The following is a 21,016-nucleotide window of genomic DNA, read 5'->3' on the forward strand; positions in this document are numbered from 1 at the left end:
CAGTGCCCTATGCAGTGAGAGGGCCAGTGGCCAGGCACCATCTATGTGACTGCCTAACAGTGGAAGATCTCTGGTCAGGGAAGTGGCCTCATTAGAAGGGGAGAGCCTCCGGAGCCCAGTGGTTGGTGTCAGCCTATTTTTTTTGTCTAGCAGAGCCAGTTTTCTGCTAAGCTAGCAAAAGCGGGAAGGAAATGAGTGTCCGGAGCCATCCAGATTTCTCTCTTGCTAACTAACCACAGGTTCACTGTTCTCTTTACCTGGTTGCAAGCAATTTGGGAGAGACGAAGTTGAATGGATCTTTGCAACTTCTGTGGTGCCCTGCCTGTGGCTGAACGCTTAATACATACATACCTGTTGACCGAATAAATAAAATAATAGACTTTAGAAAAAGTACAATTAAAAAAATATTTTTTCTTAGATATGGTAACTGCTTGTATATAATTTGGATTGTTCTACTTAACTGAGTACAATTTATATATATACAGGTAACCTTTGACAAGCAGATTTAGTGTTCTCTGAACTATTCTATTGCTATGAAAGCAGCATACATCTTGATGATCAATTTTTTTTTTAAACATCAGGAGATTCTGCCAAAATATAAACATTATGGTGATGCTGTTGTTGAAATCCCATTCTTCATGTGATCATTTATTTTAAAATAGCTTCCATGAAAGTAAGATTCCTAATTTCAGGCATCCTGCTTAATTGTATTTTGTTGATGCTGATAACTAAAAATGAAACAAAGCATTTACAGTAGATTTCAATGTAATTTTATTTATTCAGGAGGGCACTACAAACTTAAGTAAATTTGCACACTTACAAATTTACCAGTCATGTGAAAGAACTACAGATAAAACAAATAAACCACTTTAACATTATTTTAAAAATTATATCACATTTTTGTTTTAAAAATAAAATATGTGTTTGTTTTGATTCACACAAATTAAAATAGAAATATAATTTTATCAAGAAAAGTTATTTTACTAGGGAATATGTCACATGTAACGTTAAACTTAAAGCTTTTGTAGTACATTTGTTTCTAAATCCCGTAACTGGTGAGTAATTGATCTTACTTTTTTCTTTGACAGGCTTATGCAAGCAAAGATCTGGAGGAGCAATTGCGGTCCGTGTCCAGTGTAGATGAACTCATGACTGTCCTCTACCCAGAATATTGGAAAATGTACAAGTGTCAGTTAAGGAAAGGAAGCTGGCAACATAATAAGGAACAGCCCAACCCCAACTCAAGGACAGAAGAGACGATAAAATTTGCTGCAGCACATTATAATGCAGAGATCTTGAAAAGTAAGTACGGGAAAGAAAAATGTATAAAAAGCCTCCTATATCAAGCCAGTGAAAGTCACCAGCCTGTTTCTTCAATTTCAGCATTTGTACCACTCACTGAACATACTTTTAAGGCCAAGAGTAAAGAAAATAGAAAATAAAAAACTACTTCAAAATACATTTTATGATTTCACTTTGTTAAATTGATTTCTGGAAATACAAAGATAAGTCCATATATATCAACACACATTCTTTTTAATGGAAATGATAATCTATTGTAAAATTTTAAGAACATGTGGGTATATTTTACACACTGTATCAGTTTAATTATTTAAATATTCTGTATCCTACAAAATAACTATACATACATTTTCTTTCTGATTTGGACCCAGAAATGCTTCATTTCTCTCAACATACCCAAACCACCTTTTCAAATACCATTTATTGCCTTGCAGCTTCATAGATAACTGGCTCAGAGCTGGACTTTTGTAAAGCTGATGTCTCATGTAAAGCTTCACAAAAAATTATGATGTTGCATAAAGTGTCATAGTATAAATTGATCAGATAATTTTAAAAAGTAACTCCCTTCAGTTGGTAGCTATAAAGGTTTGATATCGCAAAGTATTTTGAGAACAAAAACAAACAAAGAATGGCTTAATGGTTGAATGACCAATAGTTTATATCTTTCTTCTCCAGAAATTTTATTTTAGGGGAAATATGGGAGAAATAAACTAGAACACTTAGGAAGTACATCATTTGTAATGCAGTATTTAAAGAGTCAACAATGTTATAGGTAAGCCACTAACTCACTGGAAACAGAATTCCAAGACAGAGCTAAAAGGGAGAGGAAAATTGGACTTTCCTGAAGAAAGCTGGTTCAGGATATAAGTCCCAGCTGGCAGAATAGCCTTGCCTTTCACATAACTACTGCATGACATTGCCCAAAGTTCCAAATAGCCTGCCTAAAAATGATGTTTGACTTGTGTCTAAAACCATAGCCATCTTCTCATATGCATCTCAGTTTAAGAAGAAAAATAAAATCATGTTTACATTTGCTTTGAGAATACAAAAATAGTACATATATAACTAATGAGCATGACTCTGTTTCTGCACATCTGTAAGCATCTGTCTATTAAATTCCCATTTTCCTGAGTAGGGAAAACCAACCGTAAGTGCTGTGGAATATTGGTGTAATTTTAAGAAAGCATGGTCCTGATTTCACTTGTTACATGGCTGTTGAAGTTTTTTAGAAAACATCCTTAGCTGCTCTGTTAAATATTGTATCATATTCCCATTCCCAGGGCAATTTAGGGTTCTGTCCACTGCTTCCTTAGTTATGTATTATGCTTAAACCTTAAAATCTGAAATCAAATGTGAGTGACTTGCAGTGGCTGTGGGCTTCTCTTCCCCTTGGTGGTTTCTGTGTAACTTATGGACTTCCCTATGACTCGACAGGTATTGATAATGAGTGGAGAAAGACTCAATGCATGCCACGGGAGGTGTGTATAGATGTGGGGAAGGAGTTTGGAGCAGCAACAAACACCTTCTTTAAACCTCCATGTGTGTCCGTCTACAGATGTGGGGGCTGCTGCAACAGTGAGGGGCTACAGTGCATGAACACCAGCACAGGCTACCTCAGCAAGACGGTAGGTATTTCACATTCCAACTACACCTGAGGGCCCTCTTCATCAGAGCCTTTAACTGGGAAAGGTTCTCTCTCCATCAGAACCTTTAACCGGGAATGCCGTGTTCAAAATTCTGGGTGGGTGAAAGTAACTTAGCTCAAGTCAGAGTTTCTTATATTTTCTTGGGAGAATGAAGTGTTTCAATATTTTTGTTTCCTTGGTGACACAGTATCACAAAGAAAATAACTGATGCTCCGTGAACTCTGTTCATATAGTGGAAAATCAAAGCCTAGTGAAGAAAATAATAAATATACATACATATGTATACATGTGTATGTGTTAATCTTTAGGAATCTGCATTTTCATTTAGCAATACAATACTTTTACATGGTTAAGTTTTCCAATGATAGAGATATTTCAAAAATTACGTATTCGAAATATATTATATAAATTACGTGTATGGGTTCTGTGAAACAGCTGTTTGGTATTGAAATGAGCCATCACTTTGAACAAAATTAGTGTCCCTTTGGAAAGCAAAGGCAACAATTCAGACACTAAATTTTGAATAACCTGTAAAGTTCATCACATTAGATCTTAAGCTTCTAATAAATAACCAAACAACCTCTCTTAAAGTTTGGTTTGGATCAGAGATTTTTCAGAGCAGACCTGCTTTGTGGGTCTGACATGGAAGAAGAGGCCAGCTTAGGACTTGCTTATGTGCTGTTGATAACCACGGGAGTGTTGTTTGAAATCGTGTGTGCCTCTGACCTCTGCCCAGAAATGTTTAGAGAAGTGCAATGCTGTGGGCTGGGCAAACTTCACCCTGAAAGTAAAAAACTGTGGTTGCCCTAAAGGTTTTTCCAAGCAGTTTTGAGAGTTGGACTAGCATGGGTAATCTGGGTACATCCAGAACTCTCCTTTGACTTTGAGAATGAAAAATGAAATCATTTGAAAAGCATGATGTTAGATTTGATTAGTATAGTGTGATATGACAGCAAATTAACATTTTAATTTTAGACAAACTTTAGCTGATCTATATGGTTCCCACTAATAAAACATACTATTTTTAATGTAATATAAATGGAAATGAAAGGTTACTGCCTCAATTCCCTGAACTACATTTTCCCATCTAGTTGAAAACTTCTAAAATGTGTGCTGTAATGAACATTTGGCCTCTGAATTTGGAGACATCGTCTTATTATACAGTCCAAATTAGTTGCATTTTTTTCAAAACTTGTATTTCTTTATCTTGTTTACACACTTGATGAAGGAACAAGCCATTTCAGATACTAAGATTTGCAAGAGGAAACAAAATAAATTATAACGCTGGATTTTCTGTTCAGTTTGCTTCTGCCTCGACTCTAAATAATAATAAAAAAAAAATTAAAAGGTGATGCTTTGAGGCCTTCTGTTATTCCTATTAGTATCATATTTAGTTAAGCTAAGCCGTAAGTAGTTTATCTTCCATTTATTTCCTAAAAGTACAGCAAAATAATGAAGGATTCATTATAAATATGTTAGCAAGGGAAACAGTATGACCCTAAATATATTCAGGCATTTGGAAACTTTATCAGTACCATGTCTGGTTGTGGGAATGTGATAACATTTCAGTGCATGACAAAATTCTAGTATCCTAATGGACTAACATGTCATTGTAGTGCCAGGGCATGCCAAAACTTATCCTTAGGTTCATCCCCCCCACCCCCGAATCTATATTGAACAACTAAGAAGTTATAATTTTATATAGGATAGTAAGTATTCTGAATAAAATTACACTATTTTAACAGATTTTACTTGATATTATGTATTTATCCTATCACAACCCTGAAGTAAAACTGGATTCTTTAAAAGCCTCTCATGAGTGTTACAACTAAACACTTTTTAAAAACAAATAGAAATACTTAATGCCAGCCAGATATTTTCCAAAAGGTAACATTCGTTTAAAAAAGATACTAATATTAAAAAATGTTGCTTTTATATTCAAGCCAAACCCTTCAAGAGGAATTTTGGCCTGCTGAGTCTCTTGAAAAAATATCGTTTTTTTTTAAGTTAGAGAAAATAAATGTGGGTGATTTAGAAATTAAAATATACTGTTTTCAGAATCTTTAACAGTGTATATTTTTAAGTAATCCAATTAAGGAATATAATGTGTTCTAGATTATATTGTTTGTTATTATGGTGTTTGATTTAAATTAAATATCAATTTGGTTGCCCTTCAAAAGGTCGAGATTTACCAATTGCATTTTTAAAAGTCTGAAGGGCTATATTTCTTTTAAAAATGGAATGAGATGCAAGAGACTGAAAGATAATTTTGAAGAATTATTTCATTAAGTAGGACAAACTGTATCTAATAAGAGTTCATTATTATTTCAAAAAGGCCTTATTGAATTTAGTTGTTAGATGAAATTTTATTTTCAAAGTGCTCATATTGTAAATGTGTAGAGTTGAATAATAAGTATTGTAGTGTTGGGCTTTTCTTGTTTGTTCATTTCTTGAAATTCCCTTTTTTTCCCCCTTTGGTGAATATCAGTTGCTAATTGCCAGTATTTTAAAGCTACTTTTCATTGCTAATTTCTTCTGCAAATTCTTCCATTATGTCTTATTCTGTTACTATAGAGAAAATGTTTTTAAATGAGCCTCTTTTTAAAATGTTTTCTTGTTGGGATCTTTTAAAAAGTAAAATATTCCAAAATAGATCTCCTTTGGGTGCTGATGCCCAAACGTTTTGTATAATAGTTCCTCAAAGAAGTTCTTTTTCTCTACAGCACCAAACTCACTCCCCAAAACAATAGATTTGGGGGTACAAAGGTTTTTCTGGGGGATACACATGTTTTCATCAATTACATGGATGAATTGCATAGTGGAGAAGTCTAGGTTTTTAATGTACCCATCACCTGAGTAGTATACATTTTATCTAGTAGGTAATTTTTCATCTTGCCTCCACCTCCCTCCCTCTCCCTCTTCTGCGTCTCCAGTGTCCATTAAGTCACTCTGTACGACTGTGCACACCCATCGCTTAGCTCCCACTTGTAAGCAAGAACTTGCAGGTTTTTTGTTCCTCCCCAACTATCTTGAGTCTCCATATCTACCACCATCAAGTGGTGGAGGTACCTTTGATGCTTTTCCCAACTAATGACGTAACATCCTGTCTGCTCTCCCTACTTCCAACTTCCCTCTTCCTAATCTATTCTCTAAATTGCCCCCAAACCGTGATATTTTAAAAAACACAGATCTGATGTTGTCAGTCTCCAGCATAAAGGCCTTTCAGTGATTTCCCATTGCTTTTAGAATAGCACTAAAATCTTTTTTTAAAAAAATTCTTTTTGGTGATATAGTTGTATATATGTTGGGGACACGTGATATTTTGGTAACTGTATCCGATCTGTAATGATCAAATCAGGGTAACTGGGGTATCCATAACCTCCAACATTTACTTTGTGTTGGGAACATTATAGGTTTTCTCCTCTAGCTATTTTGAAATATACAATAAGCTGTTGTGAACTATAATTTCCGTACTGAGATATCAAATACTAGAACTTCTTCCTCCTATCTAACTGTGGTGTTGTGCCCCTTAACCAGCTCCTCTTCTTCCCCTCTCCCTCTTCACTTCCCGGCCTCCGATAACTGTCATTCTTCTTTCTACCCCCATGAGATCTACCTTTTTAGCTCCCATATATGAGTGAGAACATGCAATATTTGTAAGACCAAAATCTTTATCACAGCCTCTAATATCTGCCCTCTACCCACTTCCCAGCATCATCTAACATGAGTTTCCCTTGACCTTGTGCTTCCAGTGTGGTAGGCTTCCTTTACTTCCTGTGAACCACTCTATTCTCTCCGCCCCAGGGTCTTTGCATACACATACATGTAAGTTAACCTGGTCTTCTAGATTCCTGTTTCCTGAGGTGCCATTTCTTTGTACTTCAACTCAGGTGCCAAGTGGCTCAAGGAAGCCCTCAGGTGGGATTTTTCTGATGTCCTTCGATTAGATCCAATATTTCTTTCCAATGCTTTATACTGCCCCATATCCCCCCCCCATAGTACTTCTACAGCTTATAAGCACATAGTTTATAATCATATAGTCATTATTACTTGATTAATGTCCATCTCCTCCATAAAGGCAAAAACAGGTCTGTTCCATTCACTGATTGTCCCAGTACCTATCACCGAATTAGCATCCCTTTTAGAACCACATAAAAACCGTGGACCCTCTCAACAGAACAAATGAAAACATAGACACATTCACAGCATTTTCCCCCAGTATCAGGAAGTTGTTTCCCTGACCCCTAGCTTTTATCTGTTGAGCCTGGTTTTAAAACTGCTGCCTTGAAGATTAATAACAGTAAAGTAGTTGATTAATTCACCTGTTTAATTTTTAAACAATGGATCCTTTAGCCGAACAAAAGTTTATGCTATAAGTTTAGCTCAATCTTTTAAAAACATCTGTTTCTATTACAAATAAGGGAGAAAATTTTTCTTTATTCATTAGTTAATTATGAGCAAAAGCCAACATTCTATTCTTCTTATTATTGGTTTACCAAATAAATGTGTACTTTAAGTATGGACTGAATAAAGAATAGGAGTACCCTAGGTAAAATCTGAGCTTGAAACACAGAAAGCCAGTACATTGCTAGGAAGCAAAATACATTAAGTTTAGTCTTCAGTTAACCATTAGTGTTTTTTCTGTCACCACTGCATATTTATTTCCTGTGGCTGTCTAAATAGGTGTCACAGTTATCTAATTGATAACAAAGTGAAAGTATTTATTCAAGGCTACGTCTGAATGCACGGCAGCATACAAACCATCTGTCAAGAGGGAGGCTTTGGAGGGCTTTAGGCTTTAGAAATTGCAAGGCTTCAGGGCTAAGAAGAGCATTTACTGCCAAATTTAAGGTGCATGTAGTAGGTGAAATAATTTGGCCTTCTATCCTCAGTACTTAGACAGCAAATATGATACTTTTTTAATAAGAAAATTAAGTCTATTTTAGATCATATGGAGTCATTTCTCACTGTATTACATCTCTTTCACCTCCAGGCTTTCCAGAATTTACGATTACTTTTATAGTAGATTGATGATGTTGGTATTAGTTTCATCAGCTTCATCCCAATCATCTGCTTATGTGGAAAATCAGCATTTACCTATAACATTGCTAAAGTCCGTCTGGTCTTTTATCATTGTTTTATGTTGATTTTCACTTTTGTTTTTATCCTTTTTGATAGGCCTGATACTTGCAGTAAACACAATACATATAAATTCTGATCTGTAAAGCAGTAAAATTTAAAAATTTATCTATCATTAGTTTTTATCTTGCCATTTCAATTTTTTTAAAGATTTGCGGATTTAGGGAATTCAAAAATGGTAGTTAATTGAAAAATGTGGTATTTGACTCCTGAGAATTCTGTCCCAAGACCTACTCTCTTCTGACTCTGCACACTCTCCTTATGTTTCCTCATCTACTTCTCTGTTCCTCATGACGACGACTCCTGAATCTCTATCTCCTGATTTCCATACTACCTACTCAACCTAGCGACGGGGCTGTCCCTCAGACAGGTCAAGGTCAGTCTGCCTTATACTGGGGTTATGACCCATCCCCCATCCCTGCCCAAATAGACAAGCAAGTGGATGAATCCTGTTCTCTTTGCAGTAGTCTCTGTCTTAGGAAATGACACTGACATTCAACAACTTGGCCATGCCAAGCTATTCTTCCTTTCACTAAAAACCCAACCAATAATTGCTATTAAATCTACTATCCAAAAGTCTCTAGAACTCATCGAGTTTCTCCGTTCTGCTGATCCCAATCTGGCCTGGGCCACATTTTTCCCTCATTAGACCATTACACCTGGACCTGCCTAATAACGAGTCTTCTACCTCCATTCTTACTTTCTTCCAATCTGTTTGCCACATTTTAGCAGTGACTTTTCTTTTTTCTAAATGCTACATAGGATACTGGTAAAAACTCTTTAATATCATTGCATTGTTGGGACTGAGCCAGCATTCAACTAATATATTGATAAGCCAGTCTTTTCTAATTGGCTTGCTCAGGCCAGCATCTGTTTCGATTGATTGGTGCGAATGTTCCAAGTTGTTAAATATTTTGAGTGGCACCCTACTTGGAGGCAAAATCCCCTAACATGATGTCTTGGGCCCTCCGTGATCTGGGTGTTGCATAAATCTCCACCCTCAATTGTCACTGCTGTACTCCTCAAAAACTACTTTCCACCAATACCCAAAGCCTTTTAGTTCTTAGGTTATGTCAGTGTCTGTCACCTCCAGCATTACAGTGCTGTCCTCTGTGTTTGAAACATCTCCTTGCACGCAATCCCCAGATCTCCATTTATCAAGTTCATTTCTCCTCATCCTTAGACCTAGACATAAACGTCACTTCCATGACATCCTGCTGTTTGCTCTCATGGCATCCTTTGCTGTCCGTATCTCAGCATCATTATCTTATCTGTCAGATTGTTTTATTCCCTAAGCTCTAGACTCCATGGACACAAAGATTGTGTCTGCTCATTACATAGGGCATAGCACAGCAGTTGGCACATGGTAAAGGACTGAAACTAAACTGAATAGAATGAATACTTGAATAACAGGAAATAAATTAGGTCAAAGGTAGAGTTTTGAATATGTTGTAAGGAGTCTGAATGGTATTTAGGTGGGGATACCAGAAGAAGTTTGGGCAAAGAATTCTAGAGAAGTGATTGGTCTTTAGATATAGATTTGAGAGGAAGCATCATATTGATAAATGTTATCTGAAGCCCTGGTATGTTGTTAATCCTTAGAGAATTTGTGTATCAGAAGAAGAGAGCAAAAGCCAATGCCAAAGGAAAGCCACCAGGCAGCCCTGACTGTCCCTTCCATTTCTTCCTTCGATTTTGTAATATCATGCCCTTCTCCTACCCAAAGAACCCACTCATGTTTCTGTTTAGAGTAAAAGGGATCATTTAAATTGAAATTCAATCAAGCAAGTACGTATTTTGCACCTAATATGTACTGCTTCACACGATGTTTTGTAGTAGTTATACAATGATGTATAGATCCTACCCTAATGGAGCTTTCAATGTAGCAAGGAAATTCAACATTAACCAAGTGATTAAAAATAGTTTAAGTGTGAAAGAGAAGCACAAAGGCTTATGGAAATGCATGTAAAGGAAGTTTACAAACCAAGAGAGAGCAAGGCATAAAACTCTTGAAGGCAGCAGGTAACTGCTCCTTCAATTGTGTTTTACATTTTTACTAATATTGCAATTTGTGAAAAAGTTCTTACTTAAGTAACACCTTTTTCTGAGTTTATTCAATTTATTATATTATCAATATAGTATAAATGGGAGTGTGTGATGATTTATTTCAAATATAAAAGGAAGTTTCTTATTGCTATGTATTCTGAAGGGGGAAAAAAAGAGTTTTTGTTTTGTTAAAAGAGTTCCAGATAGATTTTAGCAAAGTCATCAGTTGGATTCATATAAATTGTAAGGACAATGTACCTTAAGTAATAGTAAATTCAAGTTTTTTTTATAGATACTTCATCAAAATATTTTTATGGGGCTCAGTGAAGGGCAGGTTATCAGAATGTATGAGGAAGGCTGCCATCAGTTTAGAAGTAAAACCATATGCAGTAAGCATTCCAAAGTGAACTAATCAATAACAATGATTTCAAAGTCCTCCACAAGTAATACCTAAGTGGCTTTGAAAAGTTAAGTAGATTGAATGTCTTTTTGGCTTTTGTCATAAACATTTGCTTTAAGTGTATTTTCTTATGAGAAGTTGTATATTTAAGAGATACAACCAAAAAGGAAGAAGTGAATTTTGTAGAAGGTAATTTATTTGGTGATGAAAGTTGAAGCAGACCAAAGTCATCTTCTGCTTTCAAGGCACACATCTGGATTAGAAAGTTGTTTAAATATATATTTTACTGAAGATAGGAGTGAGTAAAGAAAAACTACCCAATCCTTGGGGCCTCCTTGAAAACCCTGGAATTAGAACTCAAGAAAGTACACGTTCTTTGCTGTGTTCATTAGTACTAGACAAAAGAAGCCAGTTCAGTGTGAGAGCAAAGTCTCCATGAGCTAATTCTGATATACAGAAACAGTATTATTTGAAATTCTATATTGCCATCTTTAAAAGAAACAGCTATCTTTTTTATTATTTTATAAAGAAGTAATATGAGCATATATATTAGCAAAGGCATTCTAGATTACATTTGATTTAAATTGAATGTTTCATAAAATTTTACAACAAAAAATATTTAAACCTAAGTAAAATATGCAGCTATATCATGAAACTTAGAGGTATTATCTTGCAGTACAGTCAGAGATATTTATCCCATTAATTAAACAGAGTGCTGCTGCAGTCTGGAAGATTAATTTATTACATCCATATGTATTCAGCAAGTGGAACGTGATTTGTATTGTATCTTTAGCAAAATTTTATTTGACAAGCACAGTGGTTGGAAATCAGCTTTTATCCTGATGTGGAAAAAAAAACTCTACACCAATACAAGTTTCTTTAAGAATAACATTTGCCTTAAGAACATAGTTAATGCATCCATGGAAAATAATCACTTTTTTCCAACTCAGGCTACTGATGATATCACAAATTTCATTCAGTATTTCAAAGACTCCTGAATTGGGATTTTTATTTTAATTTGTAGTACTGTGTTTACATTTTATGTATAACAATATGTTAAAACTAATTCAGTACCAGATGTGAATCTGTCAAGCTATCTGCTATTTCATATTCTTCCTAGGCCCAATTTAAGTTCCATAGGCCCTTGATAGCTGGCCATGTGGTTGGAAGATTTAGTTGAAATGCTAACAAAGAGGTCTCAACTTTTACCTTTTCCCCTTTTTAGGGATTATTTCTTTAAATGTGTAGTTTTTCAATATGATCTTACAATTATTAATCATATTCTCCAAGGGCTGCATATTGTTTCCATGTTTAATTAATGGACTCAAGTTTAGAATATTTAAATTTAAATTAAATAGGGTAGTGAGATAATGCAATCTGAAAAGAAACTTATTATATTTTAGGTATAAAAATGTTTTAAAGGCAGGCATTTTTTTTATCATATTTGTATCCACACAAATATTTCTTTAGTATCTAGTACTAAATTGTAACATGGGACTTCTCAGTAAGGAAGTTCTACACCTTTTTCTTGAATAGCCTACAAGATAAGTAGAAATAGGTATTGTTCCTTTACAACTGTTGCTATGCTGATGTAAACAACCTATTGTTTCAAAATATGGCTTTATGTGAAGTCCATTCTTGTTAGTGAGAATTGACTATTAAATATTCTTATTAAAGAATGCCAGTAGATAACCCCTGGGAACCTCTCAGTTGGAAATATTTGCCATTTCCTCTTGTTTTTTACAGTTTTACAAAATATGAGGATTTTTTTTTCAATTTCCAGCCTTGCTTAAATGCCTTTTTTTTTTGCAAGTCCTTTTGATCTTCTCAAAAAAGCAGCAAATGATAGTGTATGCCTATGCAAAATTATATAACATCAGTCTCTATAATGAATTTTATTATTGCGACTTGGAACCTAAGTTAGACACAAGTTAATATTATCTATTATTTATGAACAATTCACTATTTTAGGAAAATTGTCATTTTCAAAATGGCAAATTACAATTGATTATATTATCAATTAAATATATCATCAATTAGTAATTACTAAATAAATATATATACATGGAATTATTAGCTAATGTTAAACAAATACATAAATTTTGTACTCTATGAACCTAAATCTAGAATAGAAAATACTGTTGTGCACATATTAAGGCACAGGATAATCTGACAATAGTATAATGATTAATATTTTATTAAAATATTAAATAACCTACTTATTGTTTCAAATACTGATATGTTTGGATAGATCTTAACTCTGTTGATAGAACATTATAGTTACTATGTCAGTTCAGATCTTTATTTAATGGCAAGACAGATTTCACAACAAAGTTATTAAACTATAGGTTCTTGCTCACAAACAGCATTTATGGTAAACTATTTGGCATTTTAAAAATTCTAACACAATATCAAAAATATATATGAATACGTATTTTTCTCCTTCACTGTCGTTGTGAATTTTGTTAACTGTCAGTTGCACAGGGGCAAAAGTCATTATAGGTAACTGTTACCCTGAGATTCGAGCAAGGAGGTTAGTGTCGTGTGGGTACTCAAAAGTAGTTACCGAAAACTAAACAAGGAAAGATTTGAAACAGAAATTTAAAATTTTGGAATTCCTTTAACAAAGATTCAACTTAGTCTTGGCCAATGATGATGATGATGATGATAAAAGGACAAGGAAGAAGAGGAGGAGGAAGAAGAGGAAGCAACATTACTGTGAAATCACCACCATTATTATTCCTATTTTATAGATAATGAAATGGAGGCTTAGTGAAGTCAGATAATTTTTCCAAGTCACAGAAGTGGCCAATTACAGATCCAGGGCTGTAATTAATGTCTGTCTGTTTCTTAAGACTAAGGTCTTCGTTATCCTTCTATCTCTAGTAAAGTAGGGAAGTTGCCAGTTATTTGATAAATACTACATGTATTTATTTTGGGAGAGGGACATGTGAGTTTATAATGCACTTCTAATTATTAATATGTTTTTCAGTTCGAAAACGTTTACATTTTCTAATCCTATATTCTAAGCTATCTGAGTAGGAAAAAAGGCCTGTGGACATTCTTAGTAACACAGGGATTAAATATACCTGTACAAAATTCACAAATTGGTCTGTAAACAAGAAAATAGAATTTATTATATTTATTAACAAGGCAGTAGACACTTTAATCATTTTAAATGGGAAAAAAATAAGTCAATAAACACACATAAGACTAGTACAGAAAGAAATTGAAAAATTAAAGAGGTACCTGCTGTATATGACAAGAGCTAGCATAGGTGCAATTATGTTTTAATTCACATACATATGACACACTCTCAGTTGTTCCTAATTTTCTGCAGTTCATAGATAAATAAAACTGAATTATCAAGAATCTTTCTACTTTTAATGTTGGTCAAAGGCATCTTTCTCTAGACCCTTAAAATTTTTCGATACTGTTAGTGTCAAGTAGAAAATTAAGGAAACTGCCTTAAAACTCAGGTCTAAATTTGGAGATGGAAGATTTATTTCACAAGAAGAAAAAGTGTTTTTTACTTTAATTTTTCAGCCTATTTATTCCTTTTGATCAAATTAACTGAATTCAGCCTGCCAATGGCTACTTAGACACAAATAAGAGAAGTGAGACATCAGTGATTAAAATTTTATTTTCCTTTATTTAACTAGTTAAACTACAAGTAAATTTTTCCCCCAAATTGTACTATCATTTTAATGCTCACAGAAGCCTTCAACTTACAAGAAGAACAGTTCTCTAAACAGGGGTTTGGCTTTAGTGCCTCTTTACCTGTCTCTTCATCCTTTCAGTCGCTGTATTCGCCAACACAAGTCTCTTCCAACCTTTGAAAGCACACAGCCAGGCTTAATTTTGAGGATGCTTTCTTCACGTGCATTTAGCTGTTCTCCATCTTCACCAGAACATGCTCAAAGCTGCCATCCCTGACACACAACTGACATCTATGAGCACATCTTGATTGTGGACAACTCTGTCCATTGTCACTGACACTCCTCACTGTGGTCAGTCTCCCCTTTGCAAAACGGGCTGGGGTGGAATTGGGACTTGCAGCCATCCTTAGGAGCAGGAACCAAGGGAGAGAGGTGGGAAAACATCAACTCTCCTACAGCAGCTGCTAGTTTTCTCCAATAGTGCCTTCCCTTCACTATTAGGCTCTGTCCTGCCTCCTGTCACTTGAGATGATGCCAAATCCTGTAATAATTAGAAGCATTCTGTTAGCAAAAATGTTCCTGATAGCCCCAGCCACCTAAGCCTGGGAGGGAAGCTCCAGTCCCAGCCCTTGGAGCCACTCCTGGTATCAGTCGTCTCCGCTCAATTCTTATCATGTTTCATTTCCCAGAGACATCTGGCCTTGTGACCACACACACCTTTCAGAAGCTCTCCTCCTTTCCCTTGGCTTAGCAGCGCCCCTCCTGGTCCCTCCAGCAGCATGTTATATACTGCTTCCCAGACATATTTGTTAGTTCATTTGCCTCTTCTCAGCCCTTAAGTGTTCCTGTTCCCAGGTGTCTATAATGAAGACATTCTATCTTTTCATTCAGAATGCTCTCACCAAGTGATCACATCAATGTCCAAGACTTCAATTGCAACTGAAATGTTCATGGCTTTTAAATGGCTCTCCTAAGCTCTGACACGTGTATGTAACTGCCTACTAGACTTAAATTCTCTGGCTTTTAGATATATGTGCTGCTGAAGCGATCACAATTCTTGGGCTTTTGTTTCCTGACCCGTACACCTTCCTACCATTTATACCATTGCAGACTTCAAATAAGCAAATTCTACATTATATAATTGTAAAAATTAAAAGGGTTAGGCTCAGTGGCTCATGCCTGTAATCCCAGCACTTTGGAAGGGTGAGGCAGTATGGTCACTGGAGGCCAGGAGTTCAAGACCATTTTGGGCAATACAGAGAAACCCCCTCTCTACAGAAAATTTTAAAATTGGCCAGGTGCGGTGGTGCATGCCTGTAGTCCTAGCTACTCAGGAGGCTGAAGTGGGAGGATCATTTGACCACAAGAATTTGAACTTACTGTGAGCTATGATCATGCCACTGCACTACAGCCTGGATGACAGAGCAAGACCCCGTCTTTAAAAGAAAATTAAAATACATTAAAAATGATTTATACATTTATTAAAAATTGCTTATTATTCAAACCACTCTGTTTTCTGTAGTGCTGGTTTGTAACATAGATTTATAAATATCCTAAGGAAAAGAAAAATTGTAGCTTATGTAGACGCTGCAGAATTATTTCTCTTAAAATAATTATATACAGTGCAAAAGATTTCTGCCGTTGCAACATTTCACCTAACAAAAGATTTCATCCAAACTGGATAAACACAAATGTCTTTTTAGAAAAGAAACTGATCAAAATCTTAATAGTGGCCTATGGTGATTTCATACGTTGAGGTTATCTAATTAGAATAGACAGTATTCTGGAAAATACCTAGAATCTTGAGAATTTATGCAAATCATAAAAATTCACATCTGTATGGCAAATAATATATATATATATCACATACATTTATATTAATTTATATAATCTATATAATAATCCTCTGAAGGCTGGGCGAGGTGGCTCACCCCTGTAATCCTAGCACTCTTGGGAGGCTGATATGAGAGGATTGTAGTTCGAGACCAGCCTGAGCAAGAGTGAGACCCCTGTCTCTACTAAAATAAAAAAAAAATAAAAAAAATAAAAAACAGGCACAGTAGTGCCCACCTGTAGTCCCAGCTACCCCAAAGGCTGAACCAGGAGGATTGCTTGACCCCAGGAGTTAGAGGTCACAGTGAGCTATGATGACACCACTGCACTCTTCCCTGGGTGACAGAACAAGACTGTGTCTCAAAATAACAACAACAATAATAATAATAATCCTATGAAGTAATGAGAAAAAAATGTTATCCTCAGTTTACTGATTTTTTTTTAAAATACAGCTTGAAGAAGTTAAACTACTTTTCTAAATTCACACAACTTGTAAGTAAGGGAGGTAATTAAAGTACCCTGTCTGAGTATAATAACCCTTTGCCCAGTTCGCCTAGAATGTATTGTCTTCATGCTAAGAATGTAGCTGAATTCTTATATGAATATGTAATGAATATATTTTGGATGAAAGAAATGTACATTTTCTAATTTAGATATTTCTGTATTTCATTGTTCAAAATTCATTTAAAAAGTCTCACTGTTGGTGTGGACAAAATTAGCAACTAATTCCATCCTCTAAATATTTGCAGTGATCTTCAACTGATGTCATGAAATCACAGCAAGGGGCCAAGTCCCAAGGCTCTGGAGTACACTGCCATTTTTAGCACTGTTCAGATTGCAATAATGATAGCAAATAATATCCAGCTCACCTATAGTTAAATTACTACAAATTGATCTTACCAAGCAGTTAGTGGGCAGGATTTCACTTTTACCATTTTTTACTAGTAATAATTTAGCATTTAAGGATTTTAGTAATTTAAATCCACTTAGTTGTACTTAATCAATAATTTGTATATTTAATTTAAAATATTTTTTTTGGAGAAGGAAGAGGACAAGTAAAGTTCTCCATAAATAAGGCATTCAGAATGAGACTTTAGTTAAACTAAATTTTTACTGTAACCCAGAACTGGACTGTGTAAAATGCCCTACCTTATTTTAAACTCATTATTTTTATAACGCCTTTGTCAAGATAGCAGAAACACAGCTTTATCTATTAAACAATGAATGTGTTTATTTTTCTTTTAAACATAATAAATTCATAAGAGATCTGAGAAATGTAAAATTATATTGAGGTAAAATTTAATTTGAATGAAAATTAATTTTACATCTATGTAATTTTCCACTATGTATGCAGTTTACCTAAAGTAGGACTTAACCAAGCATTTCTGGGTTGTGTGGCCAATAGCCTTGCTCTTAAATCACAAAGATGTTTGTATCTGCGCCACTTTTTAAATCCCTGGGATGTTTTAAACTTTGATATCAGATAATCTAGGACTCTGAAACAGTTCCTTTTTCTGGAACACATTGGTCTGTCATATATCTGTTCTGAAATCATCAGTTGGTTATGATAATCCTAATATGCTGCCTAACTAGTGACATGAGATAAGCATATGGACTACTTATTATTCTGCTAAAACATACCAATGAGGAACAAAATAGTTTTTACATTAAAAAAAAAGTAGTGTCCTGCACGTGCTATGCAGCACTACTTAATCATAAGGAACTACTAATCTCACTCTTTTTTTGGACTCCAACATTTACCATAAGAGTGCTTCACAGCATCTATATAATTTTTTCTTCTTTTTGTCCCTTCTTTGTAGTTGTTTGAAATTACAGTGCCTCTCTCTCAAGGCCCCAAACCAGTAACAATCAGTTTTGCCAATCACACTTCCTGCCGATGCATGTCTAAACTGGATGTTTACAGACAAGTTCATTCAATTATTAGACGTTCCCTGCCAGCAACACTACCACAGTGAGTATGAATTAAATCTATTTTTTTCTGCATCCTCTACTAATATAAAATTATTTTCAAGTAAACACAAGGTTACTAAAGGAAGTTTTGTGAAAATTGCTATAATATACTTTGTATCAAATACAAAACAAAGACAAAAATTTTTATAGTGTACCATGAAAATAAAATTAAACTGAGACAGGGAAACCCATTTTATGGGGAAAGTAGTTCACAATATAAAAGAAGTATATCTATGGAATAACACATTTCCCACTGATGTTCAGACAATATCAGTCTGGCAGCCTAATTGTTTAACATGTATGGAACCAGGTGTGCTAATTCATAAATGATGTCAAAGCTCAAAACATTTAAACCTTGATAAAATTTTAGTCCAAAACAAAAAGTAAATATAAATAACTAATTTTATATCTATTAGCATTCACTTGCCTTTTTTAAAATCTCATATTAAAAATAGATATATATCCATATTTCTTATTTCAGCAAGTATCAAATATTGAAATAATGCTTAATTACTTGAAAGAATTTTCTCTTAATATTATTTAAAATTAATATTCAAACTATCATTTTCTTATTCAAGTTTCCTTCCCATCGTATTTTTCAGTTTGGCAAATGGCAGCATATACTTCATTTGATCATATAGAAGAACCTATATATAGCATCATGTCCTGACCCTGAGAATAGTTTATAATGAATCAATATGCTTTTCCATCTGAGACCTAGGAACTTTCTAGCCAAAAATAGGGAGGCAAATCTTTATTGTTTAGGATATCCAGTGAATATGGATAAAACTTACATAATTTCAATGTTTGCAACAAAAGTATCAGTAAGTTGATGGACAAACCTATTTATTACCAAAAATGTAAAGAAAACCTCACATTCTAGGAGACTCAATGATAAATTTAATATGCCATTCAATAATAGTGGTCTTCCCCATTGAATCTCTTTGTAATGCTCTACTTAGTGTGGCAGATATGAGGCCTTGTCTGTCCAGGGACACTTGAGTCAAAACTCCAGGACACCCTAATTTGAATGACAGAGATCTTGTCCCCCTTGAAGTGAGAAAGAAAAGATCTTACAGATGTCTGTGAATAAATTTGGGTTGATACGAGTAGAGACCACTGCCACCTAACTACAGAGGATGCCATATGTGCGATTTCATTCCTGCAGTCCTGGGAATCCTGGTCACCTTTCTCAGCCCTGTCTCTGTTGGCAGTTCATCCATTCTGAGAGCTTCAGCCAGTATCTCCAGGCTCATGGTTTCCAGAATTACATTTGAAGATCTGACTGTTTTCTTGACTTCTAATACTTTGAGGCCTTGAAATCACACAGTTATCCTTAATGATTTCTTCTTATGTCCCATCCAAACATGACTGATCATTTTGGGGGAAGGAGAGATGTCTGTTCCAACCTCAACTTAAATCTCCATCACTGCCATCTTCATCCCTTTCATCTGCATATATGCCTGATACAATGCAGTTACGTTAATACGGATTTTAAAGCATCAAATCTTTCCCCCACTTTTGTGTAATGTCACAAGTAAGCTTTCAAAGGCATCATTTCATTTATCTGACCAGAAACAGTGACTTTCAACTGCCCAAAGAATTGAGTGCAGGTTTCTCACCACCCTGTTCTGGCATCCTCCTTCCTTTCTCGTTTGTCTCCCACCATTCACCAAGGCTGTGTGTCACAAAGTCTCATGCCCTGAACACCAGGCTCATTTCCTGCTCTGTATCTTGTTTCTATTCTTGCCCTGGCTTGAAATAAGTTTCCTTTCTTTTCTTGGCTTTCCAAAGCCCTGTCCATTTCTCAGAGTTCAGAGAAAGGTCTTTCTCCTTGCATTTGTCTCCCGTCCAAATACCACGGCCACCTTTGCTTCTTGAATGCCCGTAGCAGTCACTGGATTTACTTAGTCCACGCATGGCTTTGTCGGGGTCTGTGAAACTGGACTGCGAGAGTGCTTCAGGCAGGTTTATGTCTTCCATAAAATCCAGCTAATAACACTCAAAAATAATTGAGCTGTTACTGTGCTCTCATCCCAGTTACATACATAGTCTCATTTAGCCCTCACAAAAGTCATCCATGAGGTCAGCACTGGCATCGACCTTATTTCACAGGTGCCACAAACAGTCACACTCCAGCGCTGGGGGCCAGACAGTGTCGTGAACACTTGTTAAATAAAGTACCTTCTTTGTCTGGACGTATTTCATAACATTGATGTGTTTTACTTACATTTTCATCATTATTTATTCATATAACTACTATCCTATACGTGTTTGAGGTCAAGAAACAAAAAGTTGTATGTAGTGAAAAAAAAACTTGGGCTTTAGGGTAAAGCAGATCTGAATCTGAATTCAGGTCAGCCACTAATTAGCTTTTTTATGATTGTGTAGGTATTTTATGTCTCCGACCTTCAGTTTGCTCACATATAAACTGTAAAGGCGCAAAGAGGACCTAACGAGGTACTGGATGTTTACACAGTGCTCAGCCAAGAATCTGGCATCAAAGAGGCCGTCATGAAAGGGCAGATTTATTATCGTTAAGATCCATGTCTGATTCATCTCCTTGTCCCTGTGTTTTCCAGTGTTTTCTTTTATTACCACTATTTTCAAGAAGAAATACATTTTATATTCCAAACCTGTATGTGTATCCAATATGTATATATACACACAGAGTATATTATATATAGTGTGTATATATAATATGTAATTTTAAATTAGATTACTATATAACTTTACATGTAGTTAGTCATATATAAGTATAAAACAAAAACAAAGTACCATTTGAAAATATTTTCTACTATTATAGTGCTGCTCAACCTTTTTCATTATCACACCCCTGAGGACCCCATGAGATTTTAATACCACAAATATACTATATATCTCTTTATACCGTATGCACATCTGTGCTTTATACATAAAAAGGAAGATTACTTTTTTTTTACGTTTTTTTTTAAGATTACTTTTTTATACAATGTTGGGTTAAAATGACAAAATAAAATTTTAAGTTAAAAGTTAAATTA

At 35.0% G+C, this 21,016-nt stretch overlaps 1 protein-coding gene across 1 annotated transcript in view; it reads left to right on the plus strand.

Moving 5' to 3' along the window:
- Positions 1 to 21,016, plus strand: part of VEGFC (vascular endothelial growth factor C) — a 105,665-nt gene that overhangs the window by 67,392 nt on the left and 17,257 nt on the right. The window contains exons 2-4 of the mRNA XM_012770724.2: positions 1,089 to 1,302; positions 2,737 to 2,927; positions 17,846 to 17,997. Of these exons, the coding sequence (XP_012626178.1) occupies positions 1,089 to 1,302; positions 2,737 to 2,927; positions 17,846 to 17,997 (557 nt within the window). The remainder of the gene's footprint in view (positions 1 to 1,088; positions 1,303 to 2,736; positions 2,928 to 17,845; positions 17,998 to 21,016) is intronic.

Source organism: Microcebus murinus, chromosome 15 (assembly GCF_040939455.1).
Source record: "Microcebus murinus isolate Inina chromosome 15, M.murinus_Inina_mat1.0, whole genome shotgun sequence".
Taxonomy (NCBI): domain Eukaryota; kingdom Metazoa; phylum Chordata; class Mammalia; order Primates; family Cheirogaleidae; genus Microcebus; species Microcebus murinus.